This window comes from Lissotriton vulgaris, chromosome 1_1 (assembly GCF_964263255.1).
Source record: "Lissotriton vulgaris chromosome 1_1, aLisVul1.2, whole genome shotgun sequence".
Lineage (NCBI taxonomy): Eukaryota > Metazoa > Chordata > Amphibia > Caudata > Salamandridae > Lissotriton > Lissotriton vulgaris.
In genome coordinates, this window is record NC_141685.1 from 733,572,093 (window position 1) to 733,590,735 (window position 18,643).

The 18,643-nt window shown below is 46.3% G+C and overlaps 1 protein-coding gene across 1 annotated transcript in view; it reads right to left on the reverse strand.

Annotated features, from left to right (window-relative positions):
* AXDND1 (axonemal dynein light chain domain containing 1) overlaps positions 1-18,643 on the reverse strand; it is a 570,869-nt gene that overhangs the window by 418,217 nt on the left and 134,009 nt on the right. The window contains exons 6-7 of the mRNA XM_086955354.1: positions 16,753-16,838; positions 3,662-3,718 (exon numbers count right to left, since the gene is read on the reverse strand). Of these exons, the coding sequence (XP_086811480.1) occupies positions 3,662-3,718; positions 16,753-16,838 (143 nt within the window). The remainder of the gene's footprint in view (positions 1-3,661; positions 3,719-16,752; positions 16,839-18,643) is intronic.

Here is an 18,643-nt window from a genome sequence, read left to right on the forward strand (position 1 = left end):
ATTGCATCCGATAAGTCATCTTAACTACTACTTCACAGGGTTAGGTCAGGTTAGGTATCAGATGTGGAATTAAGAATAGTAACTATACACCTTCCTTGATGATGTCGTGGTAAGCTCCGAATTGGATATGGCATTATTATAAGTACATATTATCAGCCTCGATATAGTGCCATACAACACTGTGAAAAGAAGGAACTAAGGCCAGCGAACCAGGGTGGCACCTATATATGCACAGCGCACATCACTCTGGGCGCAAACGACACCACCGAACCCACGCGGGGCCTAACAACCCCACCTACCAGTTCGCAATGGAATTGTTCAGCATTAGGCATTTCAAGTTGTCCATGATAACTGTACTCCTCTATCATTATGATGGTGATATCTTCAAAAACAGATGCCAATCAATGATTGGGTCCGGAGTCTAAACTCCCTACTCCTGAAGGAAGGCACACCCCACAGAGAGAAATGATTGCATTGAAACAGAGGCAGGACTGGTGATTATTCGGACTGTTGACAGGACACCATTATAGAGGCTATAACTACAGCTCCTTACACCGTTGGGCATGGAGACTGATCTCCAATCTTCTATTGCAGGTCCTGGTACATTCAAAGACAGTGGTGCTACTTACCATGAATCTTAGGGATGACTGACCATGCATGTTCCCCAAGCAATTAGCCTCCCCATTTTGAGTTTCTGAAGGTTCCATTACTGAAGATGAAGAGGATGGGGGGGAGGGCGGGACGGGAATGAAGGATTTTCAGAAGATTGTAGTTTGGCATTTCTATTCACCAATTAAGTCCTAACTTCTCAGTGAAACCTCAAGGTTCCATTCATAATCCTTGGTTACTTCACACCCTTAGAGTTACTGGTACCCTTTTATCAATAACTCTCTGGCTCAGTTAAAGGGGACAAATCTGGGGCACTAGTAGTGAGGCCCTAAATATTCTGTTTAAATGTTATAGACACTGTACTGGAACAGCTAAATACCACTAATTTAACTCACAGGTTAATAGAGACAGGCACTCTGTTTGGAACTATTTAGCATCCTAAGCAAGTCAACGGCAGTTTGCCAGGTTTTTGAGGAGTCAGGAGGAGATTGTCTCTTTCTAGGGGATACAGAACCACCTTGTTGACAAAATGTTGCCAATTAGAGAGATGTCTGAATCACCCGAGACATACTGCATGAGTAGACACCATTAAAAATCCCCAACACATGCACTTCTTTGTTCATCTGGGGATTCCAATTGTTTCACGGTGGTAAGCTTGCTAGAGATTCACATTATTTCTGAGTAGATGAATGTCACAAAATGCTTGCGTAAACCCTGCGTGTCATCTCGGATATGGGATTTACTTCCATTTCTGGCTTCACTCCTCACTGATATTGTCAGTTGTTCAGCTTTATATGGAGAGTCCAGACCTATTTTAAACAAACCTGGGTTACCCACTTGGAAGAAAACTCCTATTTTTCAATGCTAACCCCCATTATTTATGTCAGATCTTGTTGGTTTTGGGACTCTGTGCACCAGGATCATACTAATCAGGCCCCCTGCATGGGCTTTGACCCCTAAAAAATAGGCAAAGTTGCTAACAACCCTAATTGGCACATTACCTATAAATCCTAGCATATAGTACTCGGGGCATGTAAGGTAAATGTCATGGTCTGCAGCACCTATTGTGCCACTACTAAGCATGTCTTCAGGTCTGCCCCTGCAGCCTTAGTGTGACATTTTAAACATGGCACAATAAACCTTTTGCCATGTCTAAACTTTACTTTTGAATTCTTGTGATTCATCCCTCGCGCACGATGCAGGGTATTTAAGAAGTGGAACGTGTGGTTTTCAATGTGGCAGGGCTGGATCTCCCAAACAAAAGCACTGGGTTACTTTATACCACCCTACAATACATAACTTCAGTTTGGGATTAGCTAGCACAATGATTCAAGGACTCAAGTCAATTGTAATTTAAAATCCATGTAAGAGGTGTTTTCAACGGGATTTTAAGGGGTGTGAAATGATCCACAAAGCTATGATATTTCGTGTTTTGGAACAACGAATCTAAATGAATCAAAATAGCCCCTTGGGGAGAAATATCCAATTCAATTCACAACTTTATTACTAGTTTTGAAATTTTCACTTTTATAAAGGTGGCATGTAACCAGTCCTGGAACAAGTCGTTAGGAGCTTGTCAGCCCAATCATTTATAGGTTGTTTTTGATTAGGAGCCATGCAAGGTTTTATGCTTAAGTGGTGATGTATAAAGTCATAAACCAGGTAACGCTGGGACACTGGAGTAATAAGACTAAACTCTTGTGTACCAGGCCAACTCCTGATATTTCAAGTTAAAGAGTGGCTCATGTGTTTCAGGTTTAGTTGTAAAACATTGGGGAAAGCTTATTTACACAACAAGGAATCAATGGTGGTATAATCTGCCAACTGCATTAGCATTTTTGGAGAGTTTTTTTTATATTTAGACTGTCGTTTCTATAGGTCGGGCATCCCTCTACAGTCAGTTTCTTGATCAGATGTGCTGGCACCTGGATATCCCAGGGTCTATGGTACCTTACAATGACTTTCATTTGACTCCATGAATACCTGCATTGGCATCTTTTCTATGACTGTCGCAAAATACATACAAGGAGGAATGATCTGCTCTATCAAGACATGGACAATTGATCTGCTCTATCAATCTCTGGGCAACGGACATGCTTAACAGTTATCTTGACAGCGGAACTACTTTATTGATACCTGGGGAATGGCACTACTTTATCAATATCTGGGCAATGGGTGTGCTTTACCAATATATGGTCAGGCAATTAATGGGAAATTCATTTGCTACATCAGTACCTGGGCCATGGATCTCATTTAATAATAACTGGACAAGAAATGAGCTTTATTAATAGCTGGGCAATGGAATTCCAAACCGTATCAGTGCAATGGGCCTGCTTTACCAATATAAGGGGAATAGATCTGTACCATCAACTAGGCAATAGATCTGCTTTACTGATAAGTGGGCAATAGATCTGCTCTAATAATTCCTGGGCAATGGATCTGCTTCATAGGGTGAATTCTAACTGAGGTAATATGAAAGAATACCAGTTAAAGGATGCAAACAATGGATTACTACAGATGATCAATCTGCCTAGTCTGACAGCTACGATTTACAAAAGGGGGTGGTGATGAACAGAGTGTCTGAATTGAGCAGACCACTCTTACCCAGTCCAAAGATCAGGGCTTGATCCATCACCGTTATTTATCTCACTGCCCCATCCCAGCTCAGAACCTGGCTATATGCAAATCAGTCTGTCCCTGGCCCAGTGCATCATGGGAACAGGGCAGACTAAACTACAAAGCCAATTCTTTACCAGAAAGGAGACAAGCTACCGGGGACCGGTTTCTGGCATTTCAGCCTCTTCGGCCCGGCTTGCTTGAATCCTGATGGAGCAGTGAGAAAGGGACTCATGTCTGAGTATACCCTGCCACACCTATAGTGGCCAAAATCGATTTACAAAAGCTACTGCACCTTTTCTTCAACGAGGATGTGCTTTATGGATTCCTGGACATCAACAACGTCCTCAAATATCTCCGACAAAGACGTGCATTTCTACACATATAAGATAATTAAAACTAGTCCACTATACAAGGCTGTCCCAGTATTACTCACATGGAGGGGAACATCATCAGCCTCTTCTCCGGGTCCTCGAGGAGCGTTGTGTATTTACTGCAGTGGAAAAACAAGCATCTTAGATAATATCGAACATTTAGAATGGACCGAGGGATGGGGGACAAATGTATCGTAAAATGATTGTGAAATCAACATGTAGGATACAAATGTAGGACTCTGTTGCATGATGGTGCAGTGTGAATATGACACCATGTATAAAGATTCAACATAGATACAGGAGAATCAACTTCAAATGGAAGAAGTCATGAATGTCAGATCCACATGCAAAACGCCATGAGTGAAATGCATTCATAAACTGCACTTTTGAGTACGTTTACAATTTTGAGTATGTTTACTAATTATCGGTTCTCACAACCTGAACCTTTGTAGTAACTTACACTTTTGTAGTAACTTATTCTTTTTTTAGTGAGTCCAGCAATTCAGATGGCCACCCACTAGTACTGCAACATCCTGCCATAGAAAATAAGGGCAGTAGGGACTTAAAATACAACACCGTAGGAAATAATATTAAATTAAATTATGTAAATTAGTTAAAAATATAAATACATATAAACTAATGCAAAAAAAATATACAAAACATATGCAAACTACTTCATCAAAATATTTGATAAACTTTTGAATGTAAAGAACAATGTAACAATACATCGTATGTTACATTATTTTATTAAATTGAACAATACATTGAAGTTACAGCAGGTGTTCTTGCATTTATGTGCCTTTGTACCAGCATCCTTTTGTTGGTGATAACTTGTAAGGGTACCTCTGTTTACTGTAGTATGACCCTATTATCTAAATCAGTTAAAATGACCAATATGTGTGGAAACCCAGAGGTTCCATCAAGCACGGACCGATATGCATTGCATAAGTGTACTGGGAGTGCTATGCCCATGCTCCATTGAATGTTTAACTACCATATTACGAATTATGCCTTTCTCACTTTTATATTTAATTGAGAGGCTCAAATGGAGTAAACAAAGACAAACCGTAAGTTACGAGCTGTGATATTGTCACATGCTTTAGCGTGCAAGCGATATTGGTCCTGCAGAAAGGCATATAGACTCTTCTGGTCTTTAGACATTATGGCTGAAACATGTCGACAGAAACGAAGGATGTGAGAGTTCATTGAAATGATGAAGCACATCCACCACGGGTTTTAACCTATGACCAAGGTTACTGGTAATAAATATACCACATTGTAAGGTAACCTGATGGCAATTTTAATTCACCTTTTCTTCACTTGGGAACCCCACCCCAAAAAACTACTCCGAAGTAATCAAGCGTTAAAGCACACCCTTGATGTGCTAGATATCTCAGGTGGAAACCCAATGATGAAGCATGCAAAAAACCAGGTTGGTGGGTGAGAGGTCTTTATACAAAACCTAAAGGTGTTTTTTTCACACAGAGTGTGAGGGACATCTCGAGCAGACTGATAAATAAATATAGTAGTATGTTTGCTTTTATTTTGTTGAATACATTTATACAGGAAGGTGAGCAGGCTCTCCTCTTACTCTCCTTCTGTTTAAGGAGCACACAGCTCTAAGAGCAAATATTTCAGGAACGGGGCACAGAAAAGTCTCTATCCTTGTCTCAGAGAAGGATCTTCCCTTAGTAGGGCAAAAGGTACTAACTACTATTGCTTAACTATGGCAGAGAATGAAGGCTTAACTTTCACCAAGGAGGATGTTAATGAAATCCTCTCGGGCCCACCGTTACACAGACCTTAACATGGCTCAAAAGATAACACAGACTAAAGTCTGGGACTCACTCACGTAACAAAAGAGAAACAGAAGAAGAACTATCCATCACAGAGTAATAATGACAGAGTATCTGAGGTCAAACACCGCCCCACAAGGACTACTAGTGACCAACGCAACCTGGATCTCTTTCAGGAGGGATAGGGCTCAAAAAGCGTGGCACTGCGCCAGGGACTCGTTATTCCTCATTATAAAACCAGCAAAACGACTCTATGAGGCAATGCTAGTGGGGATACAAGTCCCAGAAAACCATCCTAAAATGACCGTAACTTCATACAAGAAGAAACGGGATGAAATAAAAAAAAAAAAATGTCAGAATATAAGGATCATCTAACGCAATCCAAAATCCACAAGTTTCAGAAGGATTAAAAAAAATTCCCTTATGTAAAAATATACCCTTACTCGGTACCAGACTATACAAACACTGGCAACCAGAATAACACCACTCACACAAACTCGTTTGATGGAAAATCATCAGAAACAGATAGTTGTTCTAGTGGAGAGGAAAACAGAGGAAGACAGTGGGGTAGAAATAGAAACAGACCTTGGGTGCAACCATGGCAGACCTTTAAATCCTACAACAACCCAATGGGGATTCAGCGACAATATAATCCACCCGACCAATACTTTGGTTGGGGCAAACCAACCCCACAAGGGCCCCACCACGGTTCCTCCCGAACCAAAGGTTTCCATTTTTATTAAGGATTGAGGGGGAGAGCAAAGAGAAGAAAAGACAACCAAATACACTGGTGGGACCAGACAGGAGAAGTACACACCAGGAGCATGTTGAGGGAGACCCCTCAATAGAGGCCAACATGTAACTAAGCTGTCTATTCTAACATTAAGAGAAATACAACGAAGAGTCCTTAACAAAGGACAGGGGTTGTACCTACAGCCCACCTTGACAAGTTCTGACTACATTGCCAATTGGCAGAGTTCTTTAGGAAACTGAAGCTAAATGACTTTTTTTTTAAACCGAAGGCCTCAGCAACAAGAACAGAGGAGTCACAGGCATGAAGATAAAATCTACATTCTGTCACCACACTACCACGATTCCCACTGAGGTATGAACATTTGAACAAGCAGTGTTCAATGAGACAGAGACACTACAAGAAGACAAGGACGGCTTCCACAATATGAGTAAAAAGAAACCATGGCATTAAAAGATTTGAGAATGGATAAAAGAATTATCAAAAAACCTGCAGACAGAGAGGATGGAGTTGTAGTTCAGGACAAACAAGACTATAACATTGAATGTTGGACACTGTTGGACAGACTCCAATGAGTCCAGTCGGCAGCAGCCAAACTGGCCTTAGGATGGACCAGGAGATCCTCGGCCACTGCTGCCTTGGCCGAGCTGCACTGGCTTCCCTTGAAGCAACGAACAGCCTTCAAGGCCCTTTGCTTGGTCTTCAAGGCACTACACGGTTTAGGACCAAGACCTCTTCAACATCTGTTCTCTTGGTACATCCCTACCAGAACGCTACGATCCGCGACCGCCTGCCTAGTGAAAGTACCGAGATTTAAGAAGGCTAGGATCGGGGGTAGATCTTTCAGAGTAGCTGCTGCCAAGCTCTGGAACAGTCTGCCTGTCGACATTCGCCAAATTCCTCAGCTCCTACCCTTCAGGAAACGAATAAAAACATGGCTCTTCCCCCAGCCCTCCACCCCCGCCCCCCCCGTAATCAACTCCCGTTGCTTCTAACCCAGGAGTAAGCTACCAGCGCCAGGATACCTGCCAGGTGACAGTCGCGCTCTATAAATGTTTTAAATAAATAATAAATAAATAAATAAATAAATGTCACCGTCTCCTGGGAGATAGAAAATAGAAAAAATTACAGAATTCTTTCCTCAGACTTGACACAACAACTTTGATCTGAAATAACGAATAGTTTCTTACCTGTCGGTGTAGTTTTGCAGCTTGATGATCTTTCTGGATTCACTATGCTGTGCATATTCCGCGGTCTTGTGGTTGGGTCCGGATTCGTAGTCTTTTCTCTCTTTTTTTTTTTTTTTTTTCGTGGCCCAGGTGGGCGTCGGCGTCACCCTTCCTTGGGTGTATTTCCGGTGACGTCGGCATGCTTCCTGCGGAAGCTCCCATCCCTGGGCGCCATCTTCGGATTCTTTTTTTCGTGTTTCCTTCGTTTCCGAAGTGATGGCAATGTTCTATGTAGGTGATTTTTCCTTAACCGCCTTGTATGTAAAATCCATTTTATCTCTTCATCCTTTTTTTTTTTTTTTTTGACCACCCCTTTTCTCTCCAGCCTCATCTTTCTGGCGGAGGTGGGTGGGTTCGCTAGTGAATCCAGAAAGATCATCAAGCTGCAAAACTACACCGACAGGTAAGAAACTATTCGTTTTGCAGCGTGAATCTTTCTGGATTCACTATGCTGTGCATAGATTTTGTAGCGGTTTCTCATTTCCGTGGCGGCTGGGTGGAAGATGAGTTCTGGTGTCTGAATATGTGCTGGAGCACCTTTTGTCCGACTTGCGCTTCCTTGTTCATCTGCACATCCACGCAGTAGTGTTTTGTGAACGTGTGCACTGAAGCCCATGTTGCCGCCAGGCATATGTCTTGTATGGGCGTGTTAGCCAGGAAGGCTATTGTGGCCCCCTTCTTCCTAGTGGAGTGTGCACGCACTCCCTCGTCTAGTTCCTGTCCTGCCCTGTTGTGGCAGAGCTGAATCGTCTGTGCTATCCATCGTGCAATAGTGTTCTTCGTTACTGCTTTGCCCATGTAACTGTTGGCGAATGACACAAAGAACTGCTTCGTTTTTCTGTGCTCCTTTGTCCTTTCAATGTAATGCATGACCGCCCTTCTGGCGTCTAAGGTGTGCAGAGCTCGCTCAGCGCTATTGGTTGGTTTTTGGAAAAAACTCGGTATCTGTATGGACTGGTTCATGTGGAACCTGGAGACCACCTTCGGCATGAAGTGTGGGTCCGTCCTCATCACAACCCTATCACTATGTATTTGTATGTAGGGTTCCTGTAGCGTCAGCGCTTGTAGTTCGCTTACCCTGCGTAATGACGTTATAGCAACTAGGAAGGCTGTTTTCATGGTTAGCATCTTTAAGGAGGCCCTGTGCAGTGGTTCAAAGGGCTCCTTCATGAGTTCCGTGAGAACTACGTTCAAGTTCCATGCTGGTGGTGGCACCCGCTTGGGCGGTGCGATCCTCTTCGCTCCTTCCAGGAACCTCTTGACAACCTGGGATGTGAAGAAGCTCCTGCCCATCTCACCCCTTGTGTAGGCTACTATAGCCGCTAAGTGAACCCTCAAGGAGGATGAACTGAGTTTTTTGTCCAGCAAGTGTGTCAGGTATCGCAGCACTGTGGAGTCTTTCTTCATTTTCTTGTGAAGTTGTTCACGTTTGCACCACATCGTGTATCTTTTCCATTTTGCGACATAGCACCGCCGTGTGCTCGGCCTCCGTGCCTCCCGAAGGACCCTGAGGGTGCTCTCTGGCAGTCTCAAATGTGCAAACTCTATGTCCTCAGGAGCCATGCTACTAGGCTCATGGTCTCTGGCTCTGGGTGCAGCACCTCTCCGTTCTGCATGGAGAGCAGGTCCTTTCTTCTGCCGAATCTGTGGGGTGCACTCTGTGACATCTCCATGATCTGCGAGTACCATGTCTGCCTCGCCCACTGTGGCGCGACCAGTATCAGGGTCATCTTGCTCGCTCTGCACTTGCTCAGTACTCGGTGTATCAGTGGTATCGGGGGAAAAGCGTAGGCAAATGTCCCGGACCAATCTATCCATAGGGCATTCCCAAGGGACCCCTTTTCGGGTAGTCTGGATGCGAAGTACTGGCATTTCGCATTCTGGCGTGTTGCAAACAGGTCCACTGATGGCGTTCCCCACCTGTTGAATAACCACCTCGTTTCCTGAGCATTGAGCTCCCACTCGTGGGATGCCGATGTCTGTCTGCTCAGCCAGTCTGCCTGAATGTTCTCCTTCCCTGGTAGGTGTATGGCTAGCAGGTCTATCTGTAGAGGGATGGCCCATCTCCATATCTCCTGTGCCAGTGTTGAAAGCGTTGTTGACTGTGTTCCACCCTGCTTGTTGATGTAGAACATCGCCGTGGTGTTGTCTGTCTGCAGTAACACCCTTTGCTTGTACAGTCTTGTCTGGAAGGCTTTCAGTGCAAGGAAGATTGTCTTCAATTCTAGGTAATTGATATGCTTTGTCGCATCTGCTGGCGTCCACAGTCCTCTCACTTTGAGCTCCTCCATGTGAGCGCCCCATCCCTTCAGGGATGCGTCTGTGGTGATGGTCACTGTCGGAGTTGGGGGTGTTAGAGGCTTTCCCCTTGTTAGGTTCTCCATGGTCCACCATGTCATCTCCCATTGCACTGCGTGCGTCACCACCACAAGATCCTCCCAACTGCCTGACGCCTGTGACCACTGTTCCTGGAGCCATTCCTGCATGGGTCTCATGTGTAGCCGCACATTCGGCACCAGGTGGATGCATGATGCCATCATCCCCATGATCTTGCTCGCCGTCCTCGCTGTCCGAGCTTGCCCCTTCCGGTAGAGGCGAGTTTCCTTGACCAGCGCCCTTGCTCTCTTCTCGCTGGGGAACACCTTGGCCTGCACGGTGTTGATCACTGCCCCCAGGAAGGTCTTCACTTGCTCCGGTTCCATTGACGATTTTTCCCAATGGACGGAGAACCCCAGGTTTATGAGCGTGCTCGTCACTGTCTGTGCGTGGTGTTTGCACCTTTGGTACGAACTCGCCTTCACCAACCAGTCGTCTAGATAAGGGTATACGTGTATCCCCTGTCTTCGTAGGTGTGCAGCAACTGCAGCGAGGCACTTCGTGAATACCCTTGGTGCTGATTTGAGTCCGAAGGCCAGCGTTGTGAACTGGTAGTGGCCTCCCCCGATTGTGAACCTGAGCATATGTTTGTGCTTTTTGTTCATCGGTATGTGCAAGTAGGCGTCCTTGAGGTCTATCGTGACCATGAAGTCTCCGACCTGCAGTTGCGGTAGCACCTCCTGCAGGGAGGTCATTTTGAATTTCTGTGTTCTTATGAATTTGTTGAGGAACCTCAGGTCTAGGATGGGCCTCATCTTGTCGTCTACCTTTGGTACCAGGAAGTACGTCGAGTAGACTCCCTTGTTCCTTTCCCTGAATGGGACTCGCTCTATGGCCTGCTTTTGCAGAAGTTCCTTTACCTCTTCCTGAAGCCTCGCCAGCTGGTCTCCTGCTGGCGGTCTTCCCCTTGGTTTCCTGCTTGTTGGCTTTTTCTCCAATTCCAGGCAATACCCGAATTGGATGATGTTTAGGATCCATTTGTCTGATGTGATTTCTCTCCATTCCTGGAGGTAAAATTGCAATCTTCCTCCCACTGGTGTCATGTGGTCGTAGGTGTTTTGATTGTCCCGACCCCTTGGTACGTGGTGCCCCCCCGGGTCCTTTCTGTGGCTGGGCACCCAGAGTTCTGTGGAGTCACTTCGAGGAGGGCTGCTGCCCCCCTCTCCTATTCTGGCCACGTCCGTTTCTTCCTCGAAAGGACTGACCTCTTGGTTGGTACTGCCAGGACTGTTTCTGCTGACCTTGCTGTCCCTGTGAGTCTGCCTGGTGCGTTTGCTGGAAAACCTGGTGTGATGTACCTGGTTGGTTTCCACCTCTCCCGCCGGGCCTCCGTGACGGGGTGCCTCTTCTGTTGCCTCTGAACTGCAACGCCCCCATAGACCTTGCCGTCTCATTATCTTTTTTGAGCTGGCTGAGTTTCTCGTCCACAGTTGCCCCGAAGAGCGTGTCGCCGTTGAACGGTGTGTTGAGGATACTGTGTTGCACCTCTGGTTTGAACCCTGAAATCCTGAGCCAGGCGTGTCTCCTTTCCGTGACACCCATCATCATCAGCCTGCTGGCGGTGTCTGCCCCGTCCAGGGCCGTCTTAAGGCAAGAATTTGCCGCATTTTTCCCCTCTTCGACCAACATCTCGGCCTTCTGCCTGGCCTCCTGGGGTAGGTCCTTCACCAAGTGCCCCAGGCCGTCCATGATCTGGTACATGTGCCTGTTTAGAAGAGCGTTGGAGTTAGCCATGCGCCAGTGGGTCGCAGCATTCCGTTCGATCCTTCTGCCCACCAGATCCATCCTCTTGCTCTCCTTATCCGGTGGTGGGCCCGAGGTAGTGGATACGTTGGCCCTCTTCCTAGCCGTGGCCGTGATAATGGAGTCTGCGGAGACCTCGCCTCGAATGTAGGCCGGGTCCTTCGTGGAGTGTTTGTATTTTTTCTCTGTTCTAGGGGTTACCGCCTTGCATGTTGCGGGCTCCTTGAATGCTTCTTGTCCCTGAGCCAAGACGCTCTCGAGCATTGGGAGGAACTGGCTCCTTGTCTGTGTTGGGAGCAAAGTCTCGAGCAGGAAGTCTGCTTTCTGCTTCTCCTCGTCGAGCTTTAACCTAAATGCCGCTGCGGCAGATTGTATCGCCGAATTGTATGCCCCGATGTCGTCAGGCGGCGAGGGCCTCGAGGGGTATGTGTCGACCGCCTCCTCCGGGCTCTCGGTGTCGATATCCAGGTAATCCTCCTCGATGGGGTCAGAGGTGACCGACTCGGCGTCCAACCTACTGCCCTCCTCCTCGTCATAGCCGTAATCCTCGTAGGGATTCTCCTCATCTCCCTGGTCGTCGACCATCTCGGCGGCCGGGCCATGTCCGTCGCCGAGTTCTTCTTCCTCTTCGACCAGATCTAGCACCACGTGCTTGGTCTTGTGTGGAATTGTAAAGGTACTCATCTCAGCGTCGAAATCCTTCTTCCGCTGCAAGATGCTCGCCATCTCGGCCTCCAAACGCCGTCTTTTCTTTTCCCTTTCGGCCGCGTTCTCGGCCTCGGAACGCTCGGCCCCTCTCTTCGTCACCTGGCTCGGCGGCGAGACTCTCGGCGTCGAAGGTTTGGACGTCGAACTTGGTTTCGGGTCCTTGGACGTCGTCAAAGCTTTCGGGTCTTTCTCCCTCGACGCCGATCGGTCCCTTTCGGAGACGATCTTCGGCGCCTTCTGCTGCTCAACAGCCCGGCCCCTTTCGGAGGCGATCTTCGGAGCCTTCTGCTGTTCTACAGCTCTCGGCGCCAGGGACTCCTTCTCTGAGGATCCGCTGGGCCTGTGTGCGGTCGCGGACTGCAGATGTCGCTGCGTCGGCGCCTTCGGGGTCTGGCCCTCGTTCTTTCGAGACTCAGGGTCTCTCGTGCTCTTGTGGGACGTCGAGTCTCCTACCTTATCAGGCGTCTTCTTGGAATCGGTCTCTACGACCGTGTAGCTGTCGTGTTCGGCGGCAGCGTTGTCCTCTTCCTCTGAGGACATCCCCAGGTCGTACAGCGAAGGCGTCGGGGCTTTTCCTCCGAGGGTGGCGTGTGCTACCCTCTGGCTCTTCCTCACACGAAGGGTCTTCGCGGCGAAGACGGAGCAGGCGTTGCAGTCTTCGGTTCTGTGGTCCACCGGTAGGCAAAGGTTGCACACCGGGTGCTGATCCTTCTGCGCGTACTTGTGTCTGCAATTCGGGCAGAACTTGAACGGCGTGTTGTCCATCCTCGAGCGTTTTCAGGCTTCCCTGACCGCGTGGACGTCGATGATCGTCGAAGTTCTCGACGTTCTCTCCTCCTTCTCTCTTCGCCAATGGTCTGCGAAGTCTTCCTTGGTCTTCTTCTTTTAATTTCTTCTCGAACTTCTCGCTTTGCAGTACTTTCTCCAAAAATGTCTGGAGCCCAACGGGAACGATCCAGACCCGACCGCGGAAAAAAGAATCTGAAGATGGCGCCCAGGGATGGGAGCTTCCGCAGGAAGCATGCCGACGTCACCGGAAATACACCCAAGGAAGGGTGACGCCGACGCCCACCTGGGCCACGAAAAAAAAAAAAAAAAAAGAGAGAAAAGACTACGAATCCGGACCCAACCACAAGACCGCGGAATATGCACAGCATAGTGAATCCAGAAAGATTCACGCTGCAAAAAGAACCTTACTGAGACAGCGAAAGCAAACTGGTCAAAAAGAGGCACAGTTCCTTTAAACTAATAAAAAAACAGAATGCCCACTCCAAGGTTCCCAATAGTGTCAGGGATTGGTTCCCTTCTGGAACCTCTATCCCGCTTTTGTGACTCTTACCGGAGACCATTGGTACAGAGCACTTCTATACACGTGAAGAACACAAAAGACTTGCTATGTCTACTGAGGGACATAGGGTACGACACAGAAAAGAGCATGCTACTTAGCCGTCATGTGCAGTGTCTTTATACATGCCTACTACAGGAGGATACACTTTTAGTCATCCAGGAATCTCGGGAACAAGGGGAATGGCAATACAAAACTCCAAGGGCATTCTTCCTTGAAAGTGCATGCCTAGCACTTAAAAGAAACTATTTTGAATATGAGGGCACCGTGTACCTACAGCCATTTGGGACTTCCATGGGGAGCAAATTTGCCCCAAGCACGGCAGGATTACATGTGTATTACTTCAAAACCAAACATATCTTGCACACAAACAATTCGTATAAGCATACCCATTGAAATCTCAGGGGACATAGATAAGGAGGCAGAGGTATTTGCAGAGTGGCTGGAGATGGCAGCCAACAAGATAGCCCCCCCCCCTTAGTGTAGTCACGCAAAAAAGACTCTCCATCAGCTCCCTGGTACAATTACAGACTCAGGACGCTCAAGCAGCATATCGCTGACATAAGAGTAAAACCAGTAAGAGCAAGAAAAAATCATATATAGAAATCATATTAAGTAATATAAACTAGCTTTGACTGAGGAAAAATCTAAATACTGCACTCAAAAAATTGAAAATGTCACATCTGTCAGAGAACTCTTTAGGGTAGTGCAACAGATTGCCACCCAACCCCCCACTTCCCACCCCCCCCGGTCACTAGAGAGCCTGAGGGCTCAGAACTATTTTGCAACCAGTTAGCAAATATCTTCCAATCCAATACTGTAGATATCTATAAAGGATTTGAAGCAACTCTTAACACATCCATGCAGCCAATCCCAACCTGAAGGCCTCAATTGACATCTCAAAGGACTGCTGTTCAAACAGACCAAGAGACCAAAGTACTGTCTGTCTTCCCATCTCACCTTCTCAACATGAAATCAGGGTCACCCCTTGAAGCCTGCCAGCCGTTCTTCACCTGGCAGCTAGTACCATAGCCCATTCTCATGCCAATTTATTATACTAATAGATCATCTCCGGATCTTACCCCCGGAGATGGAAGGAGGCAATTATTAGGCCCCTTCTAAAGAAATCTAACTTGGACGAATGGACTGTACGAACTATCATCCGATTTCTCTGCTTTTGCCCAGCAAAGATCCTAGAGAAACATCTTTATATCCATCTGATGGAAGTTGCAGAACAGCAGGGTTGTCTGGACAATTCTCAATTCGAAGTCAGGAAACATCATGGAACAGAACCGGAAACTGATCTCCGCCACAGACTGCATTAGGCATCTAGTGGATGAAGGACAAGGTGTGGCACTGATAATTCTTGATCTATCAGCAGCATTTGATACCATCTCGCCTTTGCTGCCGATGGAAAGTCTCCAAGATCTGGGTATCACTCATCAAGCCCAGGCCCTCCTTCTTTATGGATCGTTCACAAAGGGTGAAGTTACAGCACTTTTTCCCTGCCATGTGGAGTGCCACAGGGCTCCTCGTTGAGCCCCACGCTCTTTAAGCTTTATATGCACCCCCTGATTCCATAATTCAGGCATTTGGGCTAAAGATAGTGTCATATGAATGAATTATTTTTATTGTTTAGTTAATTAAAATCGTAACGATGTTAGCATAGTAAAAACATAATACTGAAAAATTAATAATTGAAAAAAGCATGATTAAAACGTTGATTCCTTGTATGAAAATAAACCAGACATTGTACAATAGCTGGGTACATTATTGGACTCGAGGCTTGCTGTAGCTATGAGTGCAAACTTCATTCTTAGGATAAAATATAATAAAAAGTTTGTCTAAAGTTAGTTAACTGTCATATGCTGACGATACACAGATTATTGGGTCAATCCCCCAGAAGTCATGCTCCATAGCAGACAATTTCTCGCTATATATGCCTGCAGTGGCAGACTCGATGGGTTGAAACTTTCTAAAACGTAATGGGGGGTGGGGGGGACACGAGGTGCTGTTCTTTGGTACAGGACCATCTAGCTGGAATAGCAGCTGGTGGCCTGATAAACTAGGAACCTGCCCCAAACCCGGGAAGAAGGCCAAATCAACTTTAATGCCCAGGCTAATCGCACAGTGGCAACTTGACATACAGGACACCTCAAATACGTATGGTGGCTATAAAAAAGCTCCTCATGTACATATGCATTCATAAATTGATGAGTTCCACAACATATGATGACAGTATATACTTTTTGAATATATTACCTCTTGTTGACTCACTTGCAGCAATGTGAGGAGTGATCTGTAGTTACTTTCTTAGACCGATTACGCAATGTAGTGGCTCTTAAATTCTAAGTGCATATATACTTACAAATACAAACTCTGGTAAGTATTTTGGGCAGGGTCATAGTGTTTGATGTTCATTTAGCTTCATGTGTAGCCCTAAATACCCTGCCCATGATTTCTAGAGATGCCACTTATCAAAAAAGATTTGGGTAGAGAATATAATGAGTGGGGTGCAATAAAAATGACACAAAAGATACAAGAGTAAGAGATGAAGGGAACAAGGGTACCAGGGAAAGAGGCCACGAAGTGTACAAGGAAATTAGATCACAATAGATAAAAGGAAGGAAATCACAAAGCTGCAAGGGATGGAGAACCTGAAGGATACAAGGGAAGGAGATCGTAAAAGGTACATGGAAGAAAATCCCAAAGGATGTACGTGAAGGAGAAAATAAAGAGTGCAAGAGATGGGATCACAAAAAATAAAAGGGTACAAGGGAAGGGTATCATGAATCGTGCAATGATCACGAATATCACAAGGAAGCCCACAAACGGCACAAGGGGGAGAAGGAGATCACAAAAGATGTAAGGGGAGAATATCTGGAAAAATTAAAGAAGAAGAGGAAAGGTATGGTCCGAGAAAATGGAGCTCACAATAGGGAAAAGGTAAAGATACCACATAGTACATGAAGAATGAATCATAAAAAAAGGAGGAGGAAAAAAACTAGAGTGAATTGACGGTTGGATACTACAAATGTTGAAAGGGAGGGATGAAGGCAACAAATGATGTGATAGTAGATGACTTACAGGCTGCAAGAGTGGAAAGGAAAAACTATACACTGTGACAGGAGGCTCTAAAGGGTCAATACGTGAATAAGGGACAGATGCTAATACTGAGAATGTGTGCGATAATAAGGGCACTCACTCTTCATAGTACTCCAATCCCATAACTCCTTTGTTCTTTACAACGTGAAACTCCTGAGGAATAAGGCTGTCCCGAGTGCTGAGAAACTGTGGAGAAAAAAGGTGATTATTAGGCAAGAGGGAGGGGCAGCACTAGTATTTAAAAGTACTAAACATCTCTCTGCAGGAGAGGCATAATGTGGCTCAAAGAAGTACTATACATCCTGCTGTTGGAGATGCTGTAGGAAGCTGGCTCTCTATATACTATACCAAAGTGAGGTATAGTGTGCACAGAGTCCAGTGGAACCCCAAAGGTAGGCAGAGGTAAAGTTAGATTGAACCTTACTCTCTATTTGTGGTAGTGTGGTTGAGAAGTATGGCAGTATCAGAGGACAGTGTTAAGCATTTGTTGTATGCACTCAGTCAGCAAATGAATTCACACACTCAAAGACTGAACTTCAGACAAATTGTTTTTGTATAAAAATATTCTTTTAGTTATTTTATTTTCTAGAACCAAGCAAGCCTGGCACAGGTAAGCAATACATACTTTACAGTAGTAATGCAAATGAAATACAGTTTGGATGATAATTGTATGTGCGATTTGATTCACAGTATGGATGCAGAGAAATGCAATACTTAGTAAATGCAGTACATAGACTTGAATAGGCTTTTCAGTAAAATAGCAGGTAAGTAACTTTTGAGATTACTAGACTTTCACAGAATAGTATAGCTAGATAATACTCTGGGACATTTCCTGAAATCAGGTAAGTAAAATCATTTTCGTTAGATTATGCAATTTTAAAGAATTTCTTTAGTTTCTCAAACTCCACACTTAGAAACTTTCCACAGAAAAACATTCAATGTTATCATATTGAGGAAAATAGTGTTATCGGTTTTGAGGTAAGTATTTGATAGTGGGAGTTGAGGTTCTGGGGGTGGACTCAGGGGTCCCCCAGGGTAAATGATGCACTCTAGTTACACCCTCAGCGGCTCTAGGGCAGCCGGGTGCAGAGTGCTGAGGTCCAATGTTATCGAATGGGGGATAGAGGGCCTCCGGTTGGTAGCTGCTGGCAAGCAGGCCACTGGGTTGTGTGAGCAAAGTTCCTGGACTTTAGCTCAGGGCAACTGGGGAAACAAAGTAGCACCAAAGGTGCACCCTCAGCGGCAATAGGGCGGCCGGGTGCCGGGTTTCGACGTGGGATGCCCTGTTGTTTTCCAATAGAGAATCTGGTTTGTAAACACACTGCAGGCTTGGGGACGAAGGTCTTCTGGGTGCGAGCACCACTTCAAGAGGTAAGTTGGGAAGTTAGGGGTTGGTTAGGCACCGTCGGTTTGGGCACACAAGGCCATGGGGCGTTGGGTGCAGGGGTGCCTTTTGGGGTCGGATGTTCTTACCAGCTCCTGGTCGCGGTTAGGGGGGCCTTTTGGATTTAGACTGCAGGCGTCAGCTGGAGGCTTGAGGCAGGGCAGGGGTTGTGGGATCTCAGGTCAGAATCACCGGGGTGACCTCCTCGTGGTGTTTGCCCACTCGAGCTTGGGCCGTGGACGTCAGGTGCAGAGTGGTGCAGATTTGCGGTCTCCGAATGGAGTTGCCAGAGGAGGTTCCCCAATTGTTTTTCCCGCCTGTTCTCCTGCCCAAAGTGGGGGTCAGAACCAGTGGGGACCAGGTGCTGAGAGCAGCAAGTGGCCTGGGGAAGCTCACAAAGGTGGCAAGCCTTTGAAGCTTCTCCTTCGTGAATCCTGCCCATCCTGGGGGAGGAGGCTTGGCACCCCATCCCAGGATGTGCATTGTTTCAGGCCCCAGAGCGCAGCAGGCTCTCGACCCAGGGGTCCAGAAACATGTCTGGTGGTGTCAGCTGAAAGCAGCCACTCAGCATGGACGCTAGTGGTAGGTTCGTTTTCAGGGGGCATCT